We start from the raw sequence: 22,092 nt of genomic DNA, 5'->3' as shown, positions 1-22,092 counted from the left end.
TCAATTACATTACATATTCACCTCAATCTTGTTGCTTCCTAAACTAGCCATTATTGTAGATATTCAGGAGGCATTGGAATTAGATTCTTAATCTTCATATTCAATTCAGCCTCAAAATGTTAGTTAAGCTAGGCCCTCTTAATAAATGTTGCAAAATTTATTTCTAATAAAATGTTGTTATATACAAGTGCCATAATTAAACTTCCAAGTTTTATGAATTTTATTTTGAGTTGGTGAAAATATTTTTTTCTCAATTTTGTCATTAAAAGTCAATGATATTCTAACAGGTATTCATGTATTATTAACTTGAAAGACAAGGCTTACTTTAATTTTAAAGGGAAAAAAAAAAAGAAACAAATAGTATCCCTAAAGTTTTATGACTTTTATTTGATTGGTTTATTATTTGCCTGCTACTTAAGTTTCATGGCCAAACCGAAATTGCAGGCACATTACAGTTGTGATGACAAGGAAAGGGTGCTTCTTAGAACCAACCTCTGTTCCCTTTTTTTCTCTTAACAATAATTCACAAAATTAATAAGCTTATTATTATATTTGGCTAATTAGCTGGTTGTGTTTGTAACTTTATCTGTTTGTCACATGACTCAGGTACCTTAGTTATGTAACACTTTAACAATCCACGTGAAATAAGTTCTAGACTTTTAATTTATGACTCACACTACAAGAAGCAACAGCTCTTTGTTGTTATGATGTTGCACTGATTTATTTGTTTTTTCATTACATGTACATTGGTGATTTAATATAATTAGAAGCCATATCTTATATATATTATAATTGAAGATGTCTCCTTCTATTTTATTCTTCTCTAATGTCTTATATTAAATCTTAAGAATAGGTACATTCAAGTTGGGGAATAAATAATATAGGGAGGGAGTATGGGACACACCAAATTTTGTGAACAAGGTCCCACATACTAATATTTATGCCGGTAGAGTTTGTGATAAAGAGGAAGTGGAATCATTGGACAAAACTATTATTAATATTACCTAAGCATGGTATTGACTCAAAATTGATAAATTTTAGAGAGTACTAGTAATAGGGTTATACTATCTAATAATTGCATCTGGAAATTGGAATCATCACTATGCCCATCTTTTTTGGAGTTTTTTTTGTGTTTTTTTTTTAAAGTAGAACTTGGAAAGACTGAATATGAATAAACTTTATAAGTTTTTTATAGCTTTTGGTCTAATTGCATTTGAAGTAGCTTCCTTCTTTCAGTTCTTTTGACTTTTAAGTTTGAAGTTATTAATTGTAATTAAAGCTTAAATAGCCTAAATTATTATTTTAATTACATTGGCACCTATAAAACAGGGGATTAACTTTACTTCTATTGTAATTATTTTAGTTTCATCCTTTTTTAATACTCTTTAAAAAGATACTACTATAAGGCTTAGTTAGATAAAATTTTTACTTTTCAAAAGTAGTTTATAAAAGTTAACTTTTAAAAGATGGATTTTTAAAAGTTGTAGCATTTATGTTTGGTAAATCAAATAAAAAATAGTTTTTAATAAATACAAGCAATATCAATTATGTTTGGTAAAATAGCTTTTAAAACTTAAAAGTACTATAATGGATATAAATGTAAGCGTTAAATTTAAAAATTAGTTAACATATGAAGTTATATTAGACTTTTAAATTTTGAAAAACACAAGCCAATTTTAAAAAGTTCTATTTTAAGTGCTTTCAAAAGTATTCCGATCTTTTAAAAACTGCAGGCACAAGCACATGATTTTTTTGATTTACCAAACATAAAATAAGAAACTTGAGCTTTTAAAAAGCACAAATACCTCTTCAAAAAGTTTTACCAAACTAAGCATAAGTGTCACCGTGCTTAAAATTGTTGTCATTACCTAATCTATTGATTTAAAATAATTACAAAGTTTATCATTTTATGTTATTACTTTAGTTCTTAAAGAAGATTATAAAATTTGTCTTTTGTGTTATGATTTAATTCCTTTAAAATTATAAGATTAACATATAATAAATTAGTGATACAACATTTTATATGGACTAAAATGTGATTAGCCATTAACTGTTTTCTTTAAATAAGACCCGTACCCAATTCCTTTCTTTCATTTTCACAGCACGCAATACGCATCTATGCAATAGAAGCCTTTAATTAATTTCATTAGCATCTCCTAAGATTTGTTAATAATAATGATGTTGAAGTTTGCAAAGAAATTTGCACGTATCTCTAGGCTCTTGTTTTTTTTTTCCCTACTTTCCATGTTTTAAGCTAAAGCTGCTATGATATGTCAATTTAAAGTGAATATTGCCATCATTGATTATTCCTTTTTCTTGCCTCCATTAGGCGAGTGGTGGGGTTGGTGAAAATTCTCTAAACAAAAATCATTTCTAATACTTTAGAGAATGTAATAACTTGTATGCACATGCATCCTGTAATGTCACAAGCTTGAAGATGAAGAGATTGCATTGCATTTGCAAAACAAGTGAAAATTCAAGGTTTTAGGGGGGAGGGGGGAAACCAAAAGTGTATGCTACAATTATATCAACTAATAGTTCGAAGCTTAATTTCTTTCATTATGAACGATATATTAATATTATAAGTTCAAATCAAATAAAATTAGTGAAATGAAAAGAGATTAAGAGCTCGTTTGGAAACTTTAGAAGTAACTTTTTTTATTTTTGACTTATAAAAAATAGTAGTATTAATGTCTGGTACAATTTTTAAAATCAAATTGTAACTCTCTAAGAAGCTATTTAGGAGCTTATAGAGAAGTTAAAAAAAATGAATTCTCTCATAATACTTCTATTTTTCATCATATTTCTATAAAATAAGTACTTTTAGAATTAAAAATTCAAACACAAAATAATTTATTTATAAATTATTTTTAACAGAATCATTTATTATTTAAATTATTTTATTAAAAAGAGTTTAATTAAGTTAATTATCCAAATTACTAAATGGTGAGGTCAACCACAAAATTAAGTAGTACATTTTGTGTTCCCAAAACAAATAGTGGTGCATTGGGTCCAAGACAGAACAAAAAACGTTGTTAGAATATTAGATCTAATCGATAAAAAAGAAACATTTTATGAGGCCCATTTAAGGTTGTGGCCTTGTTAAGAGGTTGGATGGAAAATCCAATGATGATGCCCCAAAAGGTCATGCCTTGAATAATTAGCAAATTGCCATGGAAAAAAAAAAAAAAACATCATCGTCAAAAGGCAGTTTTGGTCTTCCTTTTTTTCATAAATTTTGGAAGATATTAGCACTCTTAGTCTTAGGTCTTACCATCTTTGAAAATTGAATTAATTAGGGTTACCTCCTTACGGTCTTTTGAAAATACCACACCTGCCCAATAATTTCATTTCAAAGTGGATAGCAGATTTACTTACATTTTGGCTCCGAAGTTTAACTCACCTTTCTCTTAACATTAACATACAACGTGATAACTTTTCTCATCTTGTAATTTTTATTAGAGTAAATATCCATCTAAACCCTGACAATTATCTCGAAAGAATAACGAAGTTTTAAAAAAGAATACATCTAATTCAGCTTCTGATCCTTTTTTTAGACTGATTAGACTCTATAAAAAAAATAATATTCACTTTTTTTACACAGAACTAATCAGTCTCATAAAAATAAATTTCAAATATCAGATTAGATATTTTTTATTTAAAGTTTTATTATCTTTTAAAATAATTATCAAAACTTGTTTTAAATTTTTTTTATTACTATTAACCTAGTTTTTTCTATGATGCAGCCACACCAATAGCATAGAGATAAATTATATGTAACATAGGAAACAGGTTCTTAAATTTTCTAATGAAATCTTTGACATTGTGACACTGACAACTGACAACCAATAGTTCATGAAAAAAGTAAATAAATTTCATGACGCTGACCTAGGTAAATGTATCAATATAATGTTTTTTATATAAAAAATAGTGTTTCATTTAATTTGGATATTAGGGAATGCTTCAAATTAGAGACCCCTTAGTGAAAGAAGAAACCTAATGCCACTCGAGAGGTTGGTAATTTTTTAGGTGTACAACAAGGTGGGAAAATGGTTATTAGAGGGTGGTCATTTGATACATTATTCATTGATAATACATCTTAAAGAATAAAGTATTATTTTTATTTTTATTATTTAAAATAAATTTTAAAATTGTTTTTAAAGTTTAAATTATTTTATTTAAATTTTTAATATTTTAAAATTGATTTAATATTGTCCTTTTATTAGAGATCTATTAACAAAATTGACAGCGGGATAAAATTGAGACGATTTTAAAACATTAAAAATTTAAATAAGATGTAAATGTTGGAGACAAAAATGATATATAAAAATAAATTTTAATTTTATCCTTCAATAATATTAATATTTTACGGTACATAGTTATTCAATTATTTTTTAATCACATCTAAGTAAATTACACTTAATCACATTACTTTCATTTTAAATATTTTTTTATAATTTTACTTAGATGTGATTAAGTATAATTTATTTAGATGTGATTAAAAAATAATTTAATAATAACTATGTACCGTAAAAGATTGATATTATTAAATGATAAAATTAAAATTTATTTTTATGTATTGTTTTTGTCCTATTTAAGTCTCTAATATTTTAAAATTATCTTAATTTTGTTTTACGGTCAATTCTGATTAACAGATATCTAATGGCAAGACAACATTAAATTAATTTTAAAATGTTAAAAATTTAAATAAGATGATTTAAATGTTAAAGACAACGTTAAAATTTATCACAAAGAAAATATTTACTCTCCATCTTAATTATGTCTTTTGAAATCAGCACGCAATTCAAGGTTGCGTATGTCATTTGAAGCATTTACAAGTTGGAGTGCAACTTTGGTGGGAACCATTTTTGACCAAATAACAACAACTAGTTATATTATATTCAATTGTTAATCAACGACTAAGTTAGTTTATATAAATTGTGGCTGCATTCAGGGAAGTGCTCTCATTGAATTTCTGCTAGCTAAATTGATGTGGAATTGTTATATGATATAAGATGCAAATGACTTACAAGAAAATATATTTAAAAATTCTAAAATATTAGAATTTAATTTTAGTACACTTAATAGAATAAATTTAGTTTTTATTTGTCTTAAAATTTATTATAATAATATTTCTTTTACTTTTAATTCTACAATATCCTACGAACATAAAAGTAAAAGAATTTATAAAAAAAGAATTTAATTTTAATATATTAATAATATAAAATATTTTATACAGTAATTTAATTATGTCTTTTTTTAAATAATTAGTTATGCGATTAATATAAAAAGTAGTTATTTTTATTATATAATTAAATAGATTTAATTACTCTATTGGTCTTTATAGTTTTACGAAATTTTCAATTAGGTTTCTATACTTTTTTTTCTTTTTAATTAGGTCCCTACACCAATTTTTTTTTCAATTAGGTCCCTCTTAATAATAATTGGCTTAATTATACAGAGACTAACTTGGAAAAAAAATTGGTACAAAGACTCAAATAAAAAGAAAAAAAATATAGGGACTCAATTGAAAAAAAAATTGGTATAGAAACCCAATTAAAAAGAAAAAAATATAGAAATCTAATTGAAAATTTTGCGAAACTATAAAAATCAACAGAGTAATTAAACCAATTAAATATATTTATAAAATTATTTTATCAGAAGAAACAATAATTTTGCATGGCCATTGGAATCTTATCCATTAAAAGGAAAACCCACCAATCAATAGTGGCAATAGTTTTGGAATCAGTTCAGTTCAGCTTGATCACACTACCCTACATAGTTGATAGTACATACATCCTCATAAATTCTTCTACACTCAGTTTGTCCACGTCGTAATTATGAACCTTAAAAGTTGGACTATTCATTACTACACTATAAGATAAAAAATGTTACTTAACTTATTTATATAGTACAGGTAATGAATAATGCCATTTTAATTTTATTATTAAAAACTTTATAAATATTATTAGGATTATTTTTAACTGAAAATTCTTTTGATAAAATTAGAGTGCATTTTACTTACATATATATCCCATCATTGTATGTATATTTTATGTTGTTAATATTAATTGATAATAATCTCAAGCCAAGACACCAAAAAAAAAAAAGGATAGTTAGTAATCACAAAACGTTAATTTTTGTCACGGACTTACTTCAAAACACATGTCCCTTGTTTTTTTATGTGACCTATAATGTGTGTAATAAAATAGGGTAATTCACGTAAATAAATTAACATTTATCTAATATTCCCAAAATGAAAAGTGTAACATAAATTATTCCAATCATATTTTTATGTAGATCAAAATAGATAGACTAGATTTAGTTCTCAATATAAATCGAAACAGTTTGATTCGATTTATACATATTTACATGTTGTGATAGTAAATCTAATCAGGCTATTTCGATTCATACATACATACATGCTGTCTTAATAAATCTAATCGATCTATTTAGATTTCCTAAGATAGTATGCATGCATGCATAAATCAAAATAATCTGATTAGATTTACGTTTCGAATTTTAATTTGTAATTTGAAAAAAATGACTAACATATTATATCAACAAAATTATCATAATTTATGAAATTAAGTATAAAAAGTTATTTTCTTAAAATATCAATATAGTCTACCTCTACTGTTATTTGAAATCATCTATTTAAATAATTCAGTACAAATAAATATAAAAATGTTAAATAAATTTATTAAAATAATGAACCATAATCTCAGATTTTAACCAAATTTCAACTCTTCAATATGATTATTGAATCAAATTTTCAAATCTCTTTATTCTTTTTTGGTTTATAATAACCATTTAAATCTATCAAGTTAATTTAGTATATGATTCATTGAGATTAAATTTGTTATGTTTTATCTTAAGTATTTCATAATCGATCTATATTTATATTATAATTTTAAAAATTAGTTCAAATCAATTGATTGATCAACCGAATTAAAATTTGATAAGTCTAGTAATTCAATTAATAAATATAACTGTTTAGATAAAAAGTTATTATTGCATTGTTCAATTAGGCGAGAATTATCTAGTAAAATCAAATCGAAATTCAACCAATTTTTATAGAAGAGCCAAAAACAACATTGTTACATTCATCAAAAAACAAAACATAAAGCTCTAATTTTTTCCTAAACTCAGTAGTCAATATCTTATTCTTATAATTTTTTTTCATTACTCCTTTGACAAAGCAAAATCTTCTCATATGCTCCGTTTAGCCACCGCTGTCGTATCTGTTCAAAATCGTTGTATGTTTTCACTGTGTTCGTCTTTGACACTATTTAAAATCGTCGCCGTCATTGCAACTCGTCTCTCTCGTCATTCTTTTGTTGCATAATTGCTGTTCTGCTATGCTGGCTCTATTTCATCGCTCTTCAGCACTTTTTTACTCCAATTTCGTCGCGCTCCAACCTTCATTTTCTTTAGTTTCGCAATACTAACAACTTAAAAATCTTAAACCAATTAAAATAATAATTACAATAAAAAAATACCTTCTAGGACACAGATGTGAGAGGGCACGACCGAAGGTTGGACGCGACAAAAATTGAAAAAGAGGTGGCCTACAGAACTGAAAATTTTTTTTGATGAAAAAACAAAGAATACATTCTTATTTTATGAAGTAGTTAAAGAATAATAAATTAAAAAATACAAAAAATATTTTGTCTCTAAAGCTTACACTTATGAGCTATAAATTATATATAATCTTTAGTAGCATGAAATAAATTATAAAAATTTCTATCAATATTAATTTTATTATTTTATACTAATTAATACACATGCATATAACAAAACTATTAAGGTAAATATTATATTTATAGTTAATTATGGGTGATTGATAATTAATATAATTAAAATGATTGATAATTACTATAACTTTTATTAAATATTGATTTTTATATAATTATAAAAAGATAATTTTTAAAATAAGTTAAAAAAAGAGTAATAATGCATCGAATCAATGTTTTGGGTGCCAGAATATTACTTGTTTAGAATAATATAATGATCTAATAATGATTATGATTACACCCTGAGGGCTGAGGGCAATAAAGCCTCCTTGACTCGAACAGAATAAATAAAGCTTTAATTTGTTAATTGATTTTTGAATAGAAAGAAAAGAAGAAAACGATTCGTAAGCTGTGACGTATAACACGTTGACATGTTCTTCCAACTGAATTAGAGTGAAGACGACCACTCTTCTTCTTCCTTCTTCTTACAAATAAATAAATTGTGTGTTTCTGAATCTGTCACTCAACTTCACTCGCCCCACTCACCAGGTTTGTTAGATTCGCTTCTCTCTTTCTTTTTCTCTCTCCTTCCTCGCTCACACTTTCTTGTTCTTTTCGCCCTCCATCTTATCGTTATTTACTCACTAACTTTTTTCCTTTTCCAGAAAAAGCTAAATCTGATAACTTTTGTGTGCGTGTGTTGGCTTAATCTTCACTTCACTTCCAAGTAAATATACTGCAACTGATGATTAGACACTAAAACACAGCAATAAGAATCTTATGCTTGAATTATGCTTCTGTTTTTTTATTTTTTATTTTTTTTTGGGGATATGCTAAAACAAATTATACTGAATCTGATGGAGTAGAGCGATGGAATTTGATTCTATACATGGAAGTTTTCGTCTTCAAAGTTGGTATCTTTTGTTTGGATATCTTCTTACTATAATATTCATGACGGTTTTACTTACATATTGAAAATTGAAAGTGTAAATGCTTGTTTTGGATTATGCACTCATTCGAGGCGCAGCTGATTCTGATTGGTTATTGGGTTTAGGGTCTCCTCTTGCTGCCAAAGGAGAAAGAGGGGAGCTTTTTGTGCTGATGCTTTTTGCTTGAACTTCTCCAGTAAAGAATTTTATAGCAATGGCTTTTGAGCCATTGGATTGGTATTGTCAGCCAGTTGCAAATGGAGTATGGACCACAACAGTTGACAATGCCTTCGGAGCTTACACTCCTTGCGCGGTTGATTCTTTGGTGATCTCCGTTTCTCATTTGGTGCTTCTAGGCCTGTGTGTCTACCGGATATGGTTGATTAAGAAGGATTTCAAAGCCAAAAGGTTCTGCTTACGGTCAAAACTCTATAATTATTTGCTTGGGTTGTTAGCTTTGTATTGTGTGGCCGAGCCCTTATATAGATTGATTGCTGGACTATCAATTCTAAATTTAGATGGTCAGACTCAACTTGCGCCATTTGAGGTGAGCTATAATTCTGATTACGCATATGCTTGTATGACTTGATTATTTTATTGTATGAATTTGCATGCTTTTGAAATCTCAATGCTTCCCCTTGTTCAATATGTTTGCATAATCATTCTTTGCACACTATACCTTTCCTTTCTTGTGGTTAATCCTTTCCTGGCAGATGTTGACTCTGATAAATTTAAACGTGTAATAACATTTACAGATCACTTCACTGGTCATTGAAGTTCTTACTTGGGGTGCTATGCTGATTTTGATTGGCGTCGAGACTAAAGTTTACATTTACGAATTCAGATGGTTTATCCGATTTGGTTTGCTTTATTCTATTGTCGGGGATACTGTTATGCTCAACCTTATCATCTCTGTGCAGGAGTTGTATAGCAGGTTTGACTGTTTAACCATGCCGTATTTATCGTACTAAGTGACTCATTGGGTGATTATGACATGATTTAACCATGTCATCTTGTATTTCAGCGCTCATCTTTGTTTTTCTCAATCTCATATCTTTTACTTCCTTTTTACAGGTCAGTGCTGTATTTGTACATAAGCGAGGTGGTCTGCCAGGTATATTGTGCTCTTTAAGTTAATGTAACCTTATGATAGGTGATAATGCATTTGTTTTTAGTAGCTGGGTTATTGATGCATAACATTATGTTTGTTTATTGGCTCTTGCATAGCTTCCAATGAGAAAGCTGTATCTAAAGTTGGTAGTAGCCTTTTTTAATCTGTACTGGGTTGACATTCTTACAAATTTGAGCTTTCTTATTTGATTTATTGTATAAACTTGTGACATATTGTACAAAGGAACATATAAAAAAAGAATACTGTAAATTGTTATATACTGTGATGTGCTGACATAATATAGTTAGGTGTATTACGCATACTTGTATTTTCATGATAGTAAATTGGATCTAGGAATGCTTGAACAGACCCATCCTAAAACTCATGATACACACTGACCAGATAGTACACTATATAATTCCAGCTGATATATAGATGTTAATCATGCCAGGCTGTTTTATTCCTTTCTGCCAATTGCCTGCATAAAAATTTCTGCTACCTGCCTTTGATGTGTTTGGATAGTATTCTGTTTTTTCGCTATCTATTTTGAAGCTGATTATCTAAAGCATTAAATTAGGTTGCCAATATTTGGTGGCTGCATACAATCTTTTCAATTCTTTGTTGCAATTTGTTTGAGTGAAACACATGCATTGTATAAGGTGTCTCTTTATCATTAAGTCTATTATACTTAAAGGTTGTCTTTATGGATTTTGTTTACTATTGTAGTCAAGTGGTTTGTGTGTGTATGTATTGTTTGTTTTTATTTTTTTAGTATATACTTGTTTTCTTCCAAACAAATCTGGGCGTCTTGCTGCATTTTTGAGTTCATCCTCATTCTAGTGATTTTATTTTTTCTGTTGCTGCTTTAGAGAGTATCTATTTGTTCCCATCCTTTTAATTTACCCCAGTTGGAATATATGGAAACATCTATCTAAAAGGATAAATAATAAAGAAATAATATTTTGTCTCTTCTACAATTCCAGGCTTTGTTTGGACTACTTTTGCTTGTGTATATACCTACTTTGGATCCTTATCCGGGTTATACCCCTGTTCGGAGTGACTTGGTTGTTGATGCTGCATATGAAGAACTGCCCGGAGGAGAGCAGATATGTCCTGAAAGGCATGCAAACATATTGTCAAGTATGTAAAATTGTATTTGCACATAGGATATCAAGGATACTTTCAAAAATGTTATAATGCTAAGTGGGTTAGAACTTTGAAGTGCTATGTTCTGGGCTGATTGTGCTATAAATTTTTCTGTTATTGCTGCTTCTGGTATTACATTTAGCTAACTGAAGTAAAATTTGCCAAGATATGCTGTATGTGATTAGGAGTCCTGGCTTTTATTTCTTGTGTTCATTAATTTTGGAGGTAGCATAGTGCAAATACCATTCATAGTAATATCTTGCATGGATCCTCGCGGTTTCATTCTTGTTTCTTTTTCCTCATGCAGGAATCCTTTTTTCTTGGATGAATCCTATCATGAATCTAGGATATCAAAGACCCCTTACAGAGAAAGATATATGGAAGTTAGATACATGGGATCGGACTGAGACACTGAATGAAAAGTATGAGTTTTCACTTTGCTTAAGCTTTCTTTTGGCATTAATTGTTGTATTTCATGTTTGCTTTATAGTGCCTCTTGATTCTGTAGGTTCCAGAGATGTTGGGTAGAAGAATCTCGGAGGTCGAAACCTTGGCTTTTAAGAGCATTGAATGCAAGCCTTGGTGGGAGGTATGACCGATTTGTGTTGAACATGATAGAGTGTAGAAGATAGACAATGTTTTCTGGTGTTACTTTATGATCACTTGCATAAGTTGAGAGTTGAGACCATCAATAATGGCTCATAATGAGAGGGCAGATATTGAAGTAAAATGGTGCTTGGCACTGATAAGTTAATCTTGGCCGACAAACTTAGACTCTATCGTCTGTGTAGTAAAATTAGTTCGTGATGATGAAACCACTTATTGTACAATATATAACTGAATGTTCTTTACTTCTTTTTTTTCCTGACTTTGTTTATTTTTGTTCATGTATCTCATTTGTGTTTATGCGTTCATATATCTTTGTGCTTCGGTTTTCTTGTGCTTTACAGGTTTTGGTGGGGAGGATTTTGGAAGGTAATGTTCTATTTCTTTTGTTTATATAATCATTTCATTTGGTCGCTTTCAATATTTACATGAGTTAAACTTTGCTGTATGTCAAAATGCATTGTCAATTTTAATATCTTTGTTAATCTGTTTACAATATGTAGATTGGAAATGATCTCTCCCAGTTTTTGGGCCCACTAATATTGAATCAGCTGCTAGAGGTCAGTTACTGTTTTACTGAAATCACTGGTTAACCACCTCCAGTACAAGTTATAGTGCTCTAACAAATTCTTCATTATTATTTTGTTCTAACAATTCTCTATCACTTGATGTGTCCTATTAATTGCCTGCAGTCTATGCAAAATGGTGATCCAGCCTGGATTGGATACGTTTTTGCCTTCTCAATATTTGTTGGAGTGGTATGATACAAAATCTGATTAAATTGTAGATGATAATGTTGTATTCTTAATTTTCTGTGATTAATGATACCGCTGGTTGCTTCATATTCAAGGATTTAAATTTGAATGTGTTTCTTGTACCCCTTTTCTAATTGCTTCTGCATAGTTGGATTGCTGATAAACATTGAAGACGCCATCCGTTTTTGAATAAACTAGGGCAAATAATTTAAAACATATGTAGATTTTACTAATTAGGATTCTTTCCTATCTGAATTTCTGTTTGATAGGTCTTTGGGGTGTTATGTGAAGCTCAATATTTTCAGAATGTCATGCGTGTTGGATTCCGGCTAAGATCAACACTGGTAATTTTATTATTGTTTCATTTCTTTGTGTCTTAGATCTTTAATTCCCACCTAGTAGGTTGTCAAAGAATTGCTTGACCTAAAAGCTTAACTCATAAAGTTAGTTGCCAACGATGATTTTATATGTGAAATCCCAATAGGCTTGGAACAGAATGTCTTACATGCTGAAACTAGATGCTCAAACAAGTAGAATTCATTGGTCACTCAATCACACTCAAAATACTGAGTTTGTTATTCAATTTTTCCCCTTTTATTTTCTTTGTTGTAGGTAGCTGCTGTATTTCGCAAATCATTAAGGCTTACCCATGAAGCTCGAAAGCAATTTGCATCTGGAAAAATAACCAACTTGATGACTACTGATGCCGAAGCACTTCAGGCATGGTTTCCTTCTATTGTCTTGTGCCACAAACATTCTCTGAATATGTTTGATGCTTTAATACTACTGTTTTGCAATTAACGTCTGGGTTTTTTTTACCCAAACAGCAAATATGCCAGTCACTTCATACTTTGTGGTCAGCTCCGTTCCGCATTACCATTGCCATGGTTCTTCTTTATCAACAACTAGGTGTTGCTTCCCTTTTGGGCGCTTTGATGCTAGTCCTTATGTTTCCATTACAGGTACAGGAGTTCACCTGATTTCTCTAGTTTGTTTTATCCCGACATTGCTTTGAATCTATTAGTTAAAATGCACTCTTATTACAGTATACTGCTTCTGTTCCTCTCTGCATATCTTTTATTTTCTAGTCTCTTTGCATTAACGTACTGAGGTGGTAATGGATATAACTTTATTTTTTGAGAAATTCATTCATAAGCTAATAGTCTGGGTTGTTAACCATACTGAAAAACTTGAATTAATTTTATAAGATTCCCTGAACTTAATGTTGCATTTTGTGGGAGCAGACATTTATCATCAGTAGAATGCAGAAGTTGTCTAAGGAAGGATTACAACGTACAGACAAGAGAATTGGCCTTATGAATGAAGTTTTGGCAGCTATGGATACTGTAAAGTATGTTCTTTTGAACTTTATAATAATTTATTTTTAAATTTAAATATCAAGTTCTAACCATTCTGTTGTTGGCTTTTCTGACATGGCTTAGATGTTATGCATGGGAGAGTAGTTTCCAGTCTAAAGTTCAGAATGTCCGAGATGATGAATTATCATGGTTTCGAAAAGCATCATTACTTGGAGCGGTATGACACAAAGCCAATATTTAATATTCTTGTTTCAATCATTTTTTGGACTTCAGCTTATTTATCTTGGCTCCTTTTTTCAGTTTCCCTAAGAAATTCATGTCTGTATTGCATTCATGTGCATCCATTAAGATAGTATAATAGAACGAATGGTGGCCTGCACTGTATTAAGATGGTGAAAGTAAAAGGATAGATTTAACTCTAGCCAAATCTATCAATGTTATAAATCTAATTTAGATCAAGTACAATACTACTACTAGTAGACACTTAAGTTCACTGGTAATGGCTGTCATAAACATAGTAGAATTCAACTGACCTCATGATGCACTTTTGTAGACTGACCTTTCTAAATACCTATCAGAAACTAGATAGCTGCTTCATGAATGTGGTCACCATTTTATTTAAATCATATTCTCTCCAATCATCGTGAACAAAAGAAAATGCTTTATTTCTGATATTTGCTAGCTTTGCACTGTTTGAATTTTTCTTGAAATTCAAGTGTTGAGCATGGAAAACGTAAATCCAATGTTACAACTTTTTCTCATGTTCTTACTGACTCCAGCTGTTTTTGTTCTAATTTTTCTTTTTTGGCAGTTAAATGGATTCATACTGAATAGTATTCCAGTTTTTGTAACTGTGATTTCATTTGGAATGTTCACCTTACTTGGAGGGAATTTGACACCCGCAAGAGCTTTTACATCACTTTCTCTGTTTGCTGTGCTTCGGTTTCCTCTCTTCATGCTTCCTAATATTATAACTCAGGTTATTCTCCATTGTAATTTTCTTTTGTTTTGTTGATTTACCAGCAGGATAATGACATAATGCACCCTTCAACCAAATCCACCGCTTGAGCCAGGATTACCAGCCATCTCGATCAAAAACGGAAACTTCTCCTGGGATTCCAAGGTCCATGGTCTTGTCATTCTATGCTTGCATATTTCATCATTCTGCATAGTTGACTTGCACAAAGGACATCTGTTCATCATTACCTTTTTGCTGTGTGCAATTTTTATCTTCTATGGCCAGAACTGAAATGAATTGTATGATATTATTGTACTCGTATTATATATCTTCCTGGTAGCTCTAAATCTCTTGTTTTCTTTATTCAGGCAGAAAGGCCTACATTGGCAAACATAAACTTGGATATACCTGTTGGTAGCCTAGTTGCAGTTGTTGGAAGTACAGGAGAAGGGAAAACATCACTAGTATCTGCAATGCTTGGAGAACTCCCTGCAGTTGTAGGTTCAACTGTTGTTATGAGAGGGACAGTTGCTTACGTACCCCAAGTCTCTTGGATTTTTAATGCAACTGTAAGTTAATAGTATTCATAATCATGTATAGTGATGAACATGCTTAATAGTTCTTAATTTTTTTAACAGAACATATATATCTATTGCTATTGGTATGCTCAGCTGATAATTGACTCATACAACTGTTTCTTCAGATGCATTACAAATGACCACTTCCACAAGCACTATAATTTTTCTCGTTGCTGCTACTATAACCTTTTAATTCGGAATTATGGTTTGCATATGAATTAGGTTAAAAAAGAGTTATGGACAGATACTATATTTTTCAAGTTTATTTCAAGCTATCTTTTATGTAAGTTGTTGGGAGGAGACATTGGAGAGCTTATCCAAGAGATCTTGCTATCTTTTGAGAATTTCATGTAATCTTAAAATCCGGCGACAGCAAGATGATTTGGACAGGGCTCTCACTTTTCTGATGCACGTGGAATAATTTGTGTTCCAATTCAAAAAATATAAAATTAATCTGAAAAAATTCAAAGTCGCCGAAAATTTCTTACTAGTTATGAATTGATTTTATGGTTTTGGTAAGGGTAACAAGGTTCAAGGCTGTTAGCATGCCATTATGATACGATATGTGGCTTATAAAAGTTATTTCTGCAGGTGCGAGATAATGTTTTATTTGGTTCTGCCTTTGACCCAATAAGATATGAAAGGGCAATAGATGTGACTGAACTACGACATGACCTTGAGTTACTGCCTGTGAGTATATGCACTACTTATTGCATTTAAGTGGAATATAATGTGTCAAATTCTTCGTTAAAAGTTGGTGGCATTTGCTTGTCCTTTCTCTAACATGCCTATCAATGACTAGGGTGGTGATCTTACCGAAATTGGTGAAAGAGGTGTGAACATCAGTGGTGGTCAAAAGCAAAGAGTATCCATGGCTAGAGCTGTCTACTCCAAATCCGACGTGTACATTTTTGATGATCCCCTTAGTGCTCTAGATGCACATGTCGCTAAACAGGTTATGCTGAGTGATTCTACTTTACATACCTGTTGTTATTAACAGAATGTTTTCTATACGCAAGATATGGTACATATTAACATATACATGTTTGTACTTTGCAAAGTTACACATTATGAATGATGCATGTGATTGACTGCTTCAGTATTGCCTTTTAACTTAGTCTACTGATTCTCTAAATCCGTTCTTAAAATTCCTCCAACAATAAAGAAAAAGGAGAAAAAGACAACAATGCTGCTAAGGTAGAAAAAAACATTGCCTCATGGAAGAGGCACACCTAAACTATCCAAGTCACAGAAGCCTTGCAATGCCTAATCTTAGTACCTTTGATCATACTTTCTAATAGCGAAATAGTTGCTGACAATGTTCTGATAGTTGTTGGGTACTGTATGCAATTGATCCCCCGTTTATTGCTGACTGTAAACTGGGTTCCATTTATTATCTTAACGTTGTGTAGTATTTTCCACTGCATGTCATTTCAGGTTTTTGATAAATGCATCAAGGGAGAATTGAGAGGGAAGACCCGAGTTCTTGTTACAAATCAACTGCATTTCCTTTCACAGGTGGATAGAATCATTTTGATCCATGAAGGTACTGTGAAAGAGGAGGGAACATTTGAGGAGCTCTCTAACCAGGGGCCATTGTTCCAAAAGCTTATGGAAAATGCTGGAAAGATGGAGGAGTATGAAGAAGAAACGGTAGATACTGAAACTGCTGATCCAAAGTCCTCTTCAAAACAGGTGGCCAATGGAGAACTTAATGATACTGCAAAGAGTGGGAGTAAGGCAAAAGAAGGAAAATCTGTCCTTATTAAACAGGAAGAACGGGAAACAGGTGTTGTCAGTATGAAAGTTTTAGCAAGGTAACATGATTCATGCAAATAGTTTTGTATTGATTGCAATTTAGTGGTTTGTAATCATTTACTAACTACTGGATGTCTCCTTTTGATACCCCTACAAATTGTTAGATGTGCTTATGCACATGCACAAACATTTACACTGTGAATATGCTTCTTAATCGCCACTGCCATGCTCTACTTATGCATAATCCTGATGGAAATCTATTGGAAAGTGTATTATTTTGCGAATTTTATGTAGTGATCCTGTTTTCTTGGTCTTTTTTCCCCATTTGCTCCTCTTTTTATCATACTATCTTGAATATTATTGTTGTCCTTTCAGATACAAGACTGCATTAGGAGGTCTTTGGGTGGTTGTAATACTCTTTGGATGCTATTTCTTAACAGAAGTGTTACGAATTTCAAGTAGCACATGGTTGAGCCATTGGACTGATCAGAGTGCTTCAGTGGGCTATGATCCTGGATTTTATAATCTGATATATGCAGCTCTATCATTTGCTCAGGTATAGCTCTCTTGTAACATGACTGAAGAATATGGTGTAATTATTCCTTTTGCTTAAGTTCTCTTTCATTTCTGTCACATCTGTATCAGTGCAGTGTCTGCTTTTTGTCCCATGAGAATCCATGTTACTCTAAATGCCTGCATTCCTACTGAATTACATCTATGGAATATGATCATTTGGTATTTTTCTCATTATTTTCCCTTTCAGGTTATGGTGACTTTAACAAATTCTTATTGGTTGATCATATCAAGTCTATATGCAGCCAGAAGGTTGCATGAAGCCATGCTTCACTCCATATTACAAGCTCCTATGGTTTTTTTTCATACAAATCCACTTGGAAGAGTAATCAACAGGTTTGCAAAGGATTTAGGTGACATTGATCGTAATGTTGCCCCATTTGTCAATATGTTTCTGGGTCAAGTGTCTCAGCTCCTTTCAACATTCGTCCTGATAGGGATTGTCAGCACAATGTCCTTGTGGGCGATAATGCCGTTGTTGGTACTGTTTTATGGAGCATATCTCTACTATCAGGTATTGACATTGTTTTCTTGCTTACACCGGCTTCTATTTACTTTCTGAAACCCTAAACGGTATCCGGCATTAGATAGTAGAACGTATGGATTTGAAGTCTGTCTAAATATACTTTGCTTACATGCTAGTTTTCTGGTGATGTAAAGCTATCTTATGTATTGTAGAAATTGAAATACAAACAAGTTTGTAGGTCATACATTTCTATCGACATATGAAAAATGTTCCTAGTGATCTGATTTAGCAAAGCTATCCATTTAGGAAAAGCTCAAGTTGACATATAGTTTTTAGTATCCATCATCAATAACTATGAAGCAGTTTGGTCTAATTACCTTTTATATCATAAACCAGCCTTTGTACCTATTGCAATTATTATTATTATTGTTGTTGTTGTTGTTGTTGTTGCTTTGCGATGGATGATTGTTACTAAACCAGCATTTGTACCTTATGCAATTTTGCTATGGATGATTGGTTTAATGCACTCAAAATCTGACCCTTATGCGAGTTGAAATAATTTCTAGATTAGGACTGTTAACCACGAAAAGATTTTTAGTAGTGTATTTATCACTAATTCTTTGATTTTTGTTCTGGTTTTCTCACAAATTTCAGTAGTAGAATTCATTATTCTGTTTGTGAAATTGAATTTTGAGGAACTCATGTCAGCATCATTTTATTCATTTATAGAGCACCGCCCGTGAAGTAAAGCGCTTAGATTCAATTAGTAGATCCCCTGTTTATGCACAATTTGGAGAAGCACTTAATGGTCTATCAACAATTCGCGCTTACAAGGCTTATGACCGCATGGCTGATATCAACGGAAAGTCCATGGACAACAACATACGATTCACTCTGGTGAACATGAGTGGAAATCGATGGCTTGCAATTCGATTGGAAACTCTGGGAGGTCTCATGATATGGTTTACTGCAACCTTTGCGGTAATGCAGAATGGGAGGGCCGAGACTGGTGTGCTCAGGCTTGCTAGTTTGGCTGAGAATAGTCTAAATGCCGTTGAGCGTGTTGGCACTTATATAGATTTGCCTTCAGAGGCACCATCCATCATTGAGGATAGTCGCCCCCCTCCAGGCTGGCCCTCATCTGGATCAATCAGATTTGAGGATGTTGTACTTCGATACAGGCCTGAACTTCCTCCTGTCCTTCATGGCTTGAATTTCACAATTTTTCCAAGCGATAAGGTTGGCATTGTAGGAAGGACAGGAGCTGGAAAATCTAGCATGCTTAATGCTTTATTTCGAATTGTGGAATTGGAAAGAGGAAGAATATTAATTGATGATTGTGATATTGCAAAGTTTGGGCTGGCTGATTTGCGTAAAGTTCTTGGCATTATACCACAGTCCCCTGTTTTGTTTTCAGGTATTTAAAATATAATATTTTCTATCGTATTTTCATATTCGCAACTTAGGCTATACGGATTCTGTTCTTTTGTTTCCAAGTTACCAACTGACCTGAAGGAAGAGTATGTTGAGCAATAATGTTGTAGAATGGACTTATTTCTTTTTATTATTATTGTTTTTTTTTTTTTACTTATGGTAAAATGGACTGTAGATCTTGAATTTTTTAAAGCTAAGAGATCTGTTTTGGCCATAAGTGGAAAGAATCTTTTGGGCAGGAATGGAATTCTAACTCCTTTTAGAGCCACATATTAAAGGTTATTGATCTTTGATTTTTATAAAATACAGTAAGGGAAAAAAAAAAACGAATGAGAAAATAAGGATAAATATGTCAACATGAAAGTCAAGAAATTCGTTGATCTACTTCAGTGAAGATTGGAATACTTGTGATGTCAAAACTGGAAAGCAATAATACGTGATGGTGGTGTTGATTTTTATAATTTTTACTCTCTAAATTGTGAAGCATATTAATCTTTGAATTAATGTAATTGTATTTATATTAAGCTTAATTTAAATTTTTGTAGGAACTGTAAGATTTAATCTTGACCCTTTTAATGAACACAATGATGCTGACCTCTGGGAGGCTCTGGAGAGGGCACATTTGAAGGATGTGATACGGAGGAATTCTTTGGGGCTGGATGCTGAGGTAAATTATGATTTCTTGATTACACTGGCTTTTTTTGTACAGAACCATTTCTATTGCTGAGTATTTTTACAATGGTCAATAAGTGATGTTTTATTGAAAGCAATATAATATTTATGAAAAATGTTCTTTGTTTAGGTCTCTGAGGCAGGCGAGAACTTCAGTGTTGGGCAGAGGCAACTGTTGAGTCTCTCTCGGGCATTATTGCGTAGATCAAAGATATTAGTACTTGACGAAGCCACTGCAGCAGTAGATGTTAGAACAGATGCCCTCATACAGAAAACAATTCGAGAGGAATTTAAATCGTGCACCATGCTCATCATTGCTCATCGTCTTAACACCATCATAGACTGTGATAGGATTCTTTTGCTTGATGGTGGTAAGGTAAGCACTGTATTTAAATGGTACTGCTGGTTAAATCTTATCATATGGTTATCCTTTGGCACTAATGTAAGTAATACTAATGCTAATTATACAACATAAAATAATACTGATGCTAGCTTCTTATGTTTAAAGGTTCTTGAATATGATACCCCTGAAGAACTGCTATCAAATGAAGGCAGTTCGTTCTCTAAGATGGTGCAAAGTACAGGAGCCGCAAATGCCCAATATCTACGCAGCTTAGCACTCGGGAGTAAGTCAGATAGGGAAGAGAGTAAGCATAATGATGGCCAGAAAAAATGGCTTGCTTCGTCTCGCTGGGCTGCTGCAGCTCAATTTGCCCTTGCCGTCAGTCTCACCTCATCACAGAATGACCTAAAAAGATTGGAAGTGGAAGAAGAGAATAGCATACTCAAGAAAACAAGGGATGCTGTGATAACTTTGCAGGGGGTTCTGGAAAGGAAGCATGATAGATTGATAGAGAAATCGAGGAATCTTTAGACCAATACCAAATATCCTCAGACAGTTGGTGGTCATCACTCTACAAGATGATTGAAGGTATGTATAACTTTGTGCCATCTTTTACATAGCCTTCCCTTGCAATGAAATTTTTGAAAGATTAAATTCTGAGACCACTTCATTTTTTGTCCATGAATGCATTATCCTCCCTCTCCTTTTTCTTTCCTTTTTTTCTCCTATATATGTTGTCTCAAATATTTCTAAGTTAGAGATAACCCTGGAAGATATGGTATCAGAGCTAAATGAGCTTAAATTTCTAAGATTAAAGAATCTCAGGATTTTCAATGTGGTTGGAGATGAAGTGTAAGCTTCTCACTGTGTAGATGATGTAATTGCATGTCTTTTTCGTTTTTGTAGGTCTTGCAATGATGAGCAGACTGGCCAGGAGCAGGCTTCATCAATCAGACTTTGATTTTGATGATAGATCAATTAACTTTGATCAAGTTGATATGTAGCCAAAGCTGCACTGTTATATATTACCACTGCTTCAAAATAACTGTTCATTTGGACAAACAATTATTGTGAATTGCAGGGAATATAACATGTGCCACAGTCCCACCAACTGACTCCCATACCCAAGGTTGTGCTAACTCTATTTTTGGCAATAGCTCCATCACTTAGCCATGAGACCTGAGTTCGAAAATGCAATAAGTTTCATTTTGATCTTAATCCAGAAATTAACCCAATTTCCCTTATCATTTGTAATGTAATTTTTATTGCCCAAAATATATTAGGGAAAAAAAAAATTATCTTTTAGGTCTTGAATACTTGTGTTTGGATTTTGGAAAAAGATTCTCTAAAACTAAGTGAGAATATAAAATGTTAATTATTCTTAAATCAAGGTAATAAGATTTACATACGATGAAAATTATAAATTCAGTAGTGATCAAATGTTTATTTATTTATTCTACTAATTTTTTTTATTTTAGAAAAATTTCCTTTTTTGATCATGTTATGCCACAAACTTACACTAGTACTGTTATATTCAACTATTCCAAGCATGTTTCAAAATCCCAAATCCTCGTCAATCAAGCAATTATACTCAAATGTCTTACATGGAATGGAAGACGAAAAAGAGTCTCTTGCTTTTAGACCCGGTGTGTGAAAATTACCTTTATATTTCCATTTTTAGAAGAGCCAGATCATCTTAAAATTTGTT

The 22,092-nt window shown here is 31.7% G+C and overlaps 1 protein-coding gene across 1 annotated transcript; it reads left to right on the top strand.

Moving 5' to 3' along the window:
• Positions 1-8,119: 8,119 nt before the first annotated feature.
• Positions 8,120-21,770, top strand: LOC107468108 (ABC transporter C family member 2-like). Its single transcript, XM_016087343.3, is given in 28 exon segments — positions 8,120-8,285; positions 8,791-9,212; positions 9,421-9,599; positions 9,740-9,779; positions 10,760-10,916; positions 11,230-11,344; positions 11,431-11,511; positions 11,873-11,897; positions 12,032-12,088; positions 12,221-12,286; positions 12,553-12,627; positions 12,896-13,003; positions 13,111-13,245; positions 13,528-13,634; positions 13,726-13,819; positions 14,414-14,725; positions 14,929-15,129; positions 15,730-15,828; positions 15,941-16,093; positions 16,576-16,955; positions 17,272-17,452; positions 17,660-17,983; positions 18,665-19,352; positions 19,915-20,036; positions 20,172-20,417; positions 20,550-20,888; positions 20,891-20,972; positions 21,291-21,770. Coding segments are annotated over 27 exon segments (4,797 nt in total). The 5' UTR covers positions 8,120-8,285; positions 8,791-8,879; the 3' UTR covers positions 21,389-21,770.
• The last annotated feature ends 322 nt before the right edge of the window (positions 21,771-22,092 follow it).

This window comes from Arachis duranensis, chromosome 10 (genome assembly GCF_000817695.3).
Source record: "Arachis duranensis cultivar V14167 chromosome 10, aradu.V14167.gnm2.J7QH, whole genome shotgun sequence".
Lineage (NCBI taxonomy): Eukaryota > Viridiplantae > Streptophyta > Magnoliopsida > Fabales > Fabaceae > Arachis > Arachis duranensis.
This window is presented reverse-complemented; position numbering and strand designations above follow the sequence as displayed.